Source organism: Pteropus alecto, unplaced genomic scaffold, assembly GCF_000325575.1.
Source record: "Pteropus alecto unplaced genomic scaffold, ASM32557v1 scaffold3, whole genome shotgun sequence".
NCBI lineage: Eukaryota > Metazoa > Chordata > Mammalia > Chiroptera > Pteropodidae > Pteropus > Pteropus alecto.
In genome coordinates this window covers 42,839,615-42,844,323 of record NW_006442484.1, presented here as the reverse complement: position 1 = coordinate 42,844,323, position 4,709 = coordinate 42,839,615, and the positions used below count along the sequence as shown (strand labels likewise).

Below are 4,709 nucleotides of genomic sequence, written 5' to 3'. Positions count from 1 at the left end.
CTGGCGCATCTGATCTTTCACTAGCACCAATTGAAAAATGGGTGCTTGTCACAACACAGATCGCTTTCTTCCCCGCTCTGCTCCCCACCGCGCGCTGCAAAGGGCCCCCCAAAGGCGGGGGGCAGCCCTAGCCGGAAGCAGTGTGGGAAGGCGGGTGAGAAAGAAGCGGCAATCGCTCAAGGCAGCGGTCGGGACCCGCAGTCTTCCTGAGCTCCCTCAGCTCTGCTGCGGGGGCTGGGGCGCCGGGACCACCAGGCGGAGGAGGGAGCCAGGCTGGTTCTAGCTGCACCGAGCTCACGTTCTTCTGAAACGAACTGATCTGAGCGTTCCACTGGAGGTGCCCCCTTAATGGCCTGGCCTGGGGACTTGACCCGGACAGCGTTCTGGTTCCAATGAGTCAAAAGAGCCCACCTGCCCCTCCTTTGGCACCTCCATTTCTCCTAGACGCAGAGAAAAGCCCAGGATCATTAGGCGGGAATGGGCCTCTCCTTGTGGATGGGGCCGAGTGGGTGGGAGGGGCTGTAGAGGGGCCAGGATGTCGTCTTAGGACTGTCTCCCCCACCCCCCGGAGTTCACTGATTGATTGGGGGGTAGCCTGGCAGACATATCCTTCCGGCCTCTTTCCGGCGTCCGGCCTCGTCTTTTCCGCGTCGGGATCCAGAGCCCTCCAGGCAAGAAAAAGCAGGGAGGCCAGATCTCCGCGAAGGCGAGGGGGCAAAACCGGGTGTCTCTGCGTCCAAGCTTCTAGGCCTCCCGCGAGGTGACTGGACAGGCGGGCCGCTCAGATCTCACAAGCCCGCTGCCTTGGAGCTCTGCTCTAATCTCCTCTCAGCGGGCCTCCACAGTCCCTTTGGTTCCTGAGCCCAGGCTCTGCCAGCCGCACCTGTTCCTGATCTCCCTTTCCAGGGACCCTTGCCACTACCCGTCTGACTCGCATAGGGATCAAGACTGCTTGGTGGTCAGGAGTTGGGCAAGAGGAACAGTTTCAGACCGGCGTCCTGGGGGCCTTTTTCTTGGTATGTCTGGAGCCAGAGGTTGCTACCCCTGCATTATGTATTCCCAGAGGTGGGAGCCTGGCCAACCCCCCCAGCACTCCCTTACACAGCACACCAGACAGCAGCTCTTTCTCGAAACCATAATTTTACTGTCTCAAAGAAACTTTATAACTTATTTACAAAGTCCTTTTTTTTCCCGAGATACAAAGCAATAAGTTAACATTCTCAATATAAAACTAAACTTTGACATAGAGAACACAAAACACGGTTGATTTCAATTGATCACATTTTCCAAATTTCACAAATGTCAAGATTCTCATTTCACAAAGCATCAGATTTTACAGCCACACACAACGGAACGGAAAAAAGCTAAGCTTGTGCAACATGTTTACAGAACAATAATAATAACAATAATAATTAACAACAACAACAATATGTACAGTAATTAAATCCTGCACTGGAGACTGTGCGTTTAGGGTGGTGACTGGCATTATTTGTGGTGGAGCCTCTGGGATTGTTGTAAAGCTGCTTTTCTCTTACTTTAAAGCCCACTAGCATTAGACCTCTAGCTCATGACTGCCTGTTTTCTCACTGCTGTCCATCAGTCTTCTCTGTCTCCCCAAGGAGGGAATTCAGATTTTCCTTCTTGTCCAGGCAAGAAGACTAAGCATTCTTCTCGAAAAGAGAAATTGGGTTGGCTTCACTTCTTTCTTTTTAAAATAATAAGGGACATGTAAAAAAAAAAAATGCAAATCATTCGGCTCCAAACTCTCTATACCAGAGAAGTACAAAAGGTACTGTATAAGTTAAAAATCACCAGGTCCTCCTTATTCATTTTTCCCCGCGGGCGCATTTAAAGTCATCAGTACGTTTAGACCATATGCTCCTCGTGCCGCCCCCAAACCGAGAACTGGTCAACATTCAGCCTCAGGCAAAGTCCATTTCTTAATAAATAAAACCCTCTCCCTCCAATTTCCCTCAATTCCTGAACAAGCTACACAGACGGATAGGCAGGCCCAGGAAAAGGTCGAAAGGACAAAAAGTTCCAGTATCCGGAACTGGGCTGCCCGGTAGATTACGCTTCCTCGGACCTAGTGACTTTTTTCAGAGGCCACAGAATGAGGACGGCAGACAGATGAGGACCTCGACTTCATCAGCGCACAGACAGAGTGAAAGGAGACAAGAGACGAACAGGACAGAAAAGAGCTTTTGCTTTTTCTACATTGCTTTTTTTTTTTTTTTTTTTTCCTGATAGTCCGACACAGCTGAGGGTCTCGGATCGGATTCAGCGGGCTCTTCTTGCTGCTCTGGCTGGCTCGGGTGGCTGTGCCTGCACTCTGAGGCCGCGGTCTGTTGTCACCTCACGACCCAGGCCAGGGTTCCGGCGAGGGCGTGTGGCGCCAAGGAAGTCGCGGGTTGAGGCCTCATGGGGCTCCAAAGAGGCGACGGGCGTCCTGCTTTTGCCTTCACTGTTCCTTCTTCTTTCCCTCTGGGCCTTTCTCTGGGTCCAGGGCACACGGACGGGGTGGATGGACCGGGAGGCGGGAGGGGCCCGGGCCAGGGGAAACGGGAAAGAGGTTGGCGGGTGCAGGTGGGCAATCTCACATGAGTTGGGGTTGCTGCATAGCTTCTTGGTGCGCCGAGGGGTACCACGACGTGTAGCTGGGGATGTAGGAACCCGCACTGCCACCTGAGCCCTTCCCAGACGAGGAGTTGGGGTTCCAGCCAGGTGGCACCGGAGGGGAGCCGGCAGACAGAGCTCGGCCGTTGGACAGCGCGTTACCCTCCAGCGCCGCCCCACCCTGCTTCATCAGCTTCTTGAACTTGGAGCGCTTATTCTGGAACCAGATCTTGACCTGCAAGGGCGGACAACAACAGTGACTCGGGCTAGGTCCACTGTGCCTATTGGGGTCCTGGGGAAAGTGGCCGTGGTACAGCGAGAAAGGATCCCCCATGTTGCCCCGTGTGACAGGGCAGCTCCTTGCTGGGGGAGCAGAGCACCACCTGCACCACCAGCAACACCACTAAGAACCAAAGACTGGGAGGCCCGACAGCTGCTGTGGGTGACCAGCACCGAAGCTCTCTGAGAGCCAGGGGGCGTGGTGGTGAGGGGTGATCTGGGATCTAGATTTTCCCCTGCCGGGGACTCAGCCCAACCCTGGCAACCGTCTAGGGAAGATGTAGCGCTTGCACAACATAGAGCTTCAATTCCAATATGAACATCAAGTAAAAATCCAGTGGAGGAAAAGAAGTGGGGGAAATGTATTTACAATTCTACCCATCTTTTCTTTGCATGATCCTTTCTGTCCTTGAGGGAGCTGGGGCTGATTGAGGGGGCCACAGAGTTTTGTTAAACTTTTCATTTGGACTTAAATCAACCTTTCCTTAGCATCTGTTTGCTCTCCCCAGCTCTGCTCCAAATCCCGGCCTAGACGTTGGAAATCCGCGCCAGTCATCATCAGACCGCTCCTGGGAGCCTTAGTGAAATCCGGGAAGGAAGGTTCCGTTTCTCCTCCAGGGTCTGGGACTTGGGAGGTGAGAGGACAGAGGACAGGATTCCCCCACCCTGTGCCCGGTGAGAAGAAGGAGGAGGAGGGGGGAGACAAAGGCTTGGGCCCAGGCCCCCAAGTGATTAGCCGCATACTTTAAAGGCAAAGAAGAGATTAAGCCCCGCGTCTATTGTTCCAGTTTGTTCAGGCACGTGTGACCTCAGAGTCCCCAAACAAAACGTCTAGGGAAATCCTCCCTGCTCCCTAATCAGATTGTCCAGGGCTGGGGCGGGGGCAGCGCGGAGTACAGAACGCAGTGACTGAGCTAGGGCAGAGAGAACGAGGGAGGAAGGACACACACACACACACACACATGCACGCACGCACGCACGCACACACACGCCCAGTGAGCAAAAATGAAGCTTCGGGCCCTGGCCCGGCCGCAGGAAGCCTGCACGCCGGAGGGGCAGCAGCGAAGTACCTGCGTCTGCGTAAGTCCCAAGGAGGCCGCGAGCTCCGCCCTCTCCGGCAGAGCTAGATACTGAGTTTGCTGGAACCTCCGGTTCAAAGCCTGCAACTGCAAACTGGAGTAAATCGTCCTGGGTTTGCGGATCTTTTTCCCTTTGCCATTGAAGCGCACTTCACCGCCTTCCACCACCGTGCTCTTCTCGGAGTCAGCCCCTGAAGGGACAGCAGAAGCAGGGGCCGTTGTTAATGCGAGGGACAGCCTTTAGTGCGAGGAGCCAAGGGGAGTGGACACCGAGGGTGGCGGAGGCAGGACGGGGAGAGATACCGCTCAAGAAACTCCGAAAACCGGGGAACGGCCCAGCAAAATCTGAGGGCCGGACCCGTACGGCTGCAGGCGGACTAGGGCAGTTCCCAGACGCTCAGCTCCTGCCTTTGCAGGGAAAGTTTTCTGTTTTTGCAGGCGATAGTGGAGGTTTAATTACCCTTAATTGCATACATTGTTTATAGCGCTACGCAATAAATAATTACTGAGACTAATACGTGCACATGTGGGTTTCTGTTTTCCAGCGGGGCATTGTGTGCGCGGCGCACGGAGCCACCCAGAGGCCCGAGCCAGTGCCTGGGAATGCTCTTGGATTTATTTATCCTTTGCTGAATAGTTGCGAGTTGGGTGGATTTTTAAAAATTTTTCTTTGCTATGACAGGGATCCATAGATTGATACCCGAAACCTCCACTGTTCCAGCGCCCTCCCCACCC

At 54.2% G+C, this 4,709-nt stretch overlaps 1 protein-coding gene across 2 annotated transcripts in view; it reads right to left on the bottom strand.

Annotated features, from left to right (window-relative positions):
• Nucleotides 1-1,121: 1,121 nt before the first annotated feature.
• Nucleotides 1,122-4,709, bottom strand: part of DLX1 (distal-less homeobox 1) — a 5,000-nt gene continuing 1,412 nt past the window's right edge. For both annotated transcript variants that reach the window (XM_025039576.1, XM_025039577.1), the window contains exons 3-4: nucleotides 3,966-4,165; nucleotides 1,122-2,851 (exon numbers count right to left, since the gene is read on the bottom strand). In XM_025039576.1, coding sequence (XP_024895344.1) covers nucleotides 2,597-2,851; nucleotides 3,966-4,165 — 455 coding nt within the window. In that variant the 3' untranslated portion in view covers nucleotides 1,122-2,596. The remainder of the gene's footprint in view (nucleotides 2,852-3,965; nucleotides 4,166-4,709) is intronic.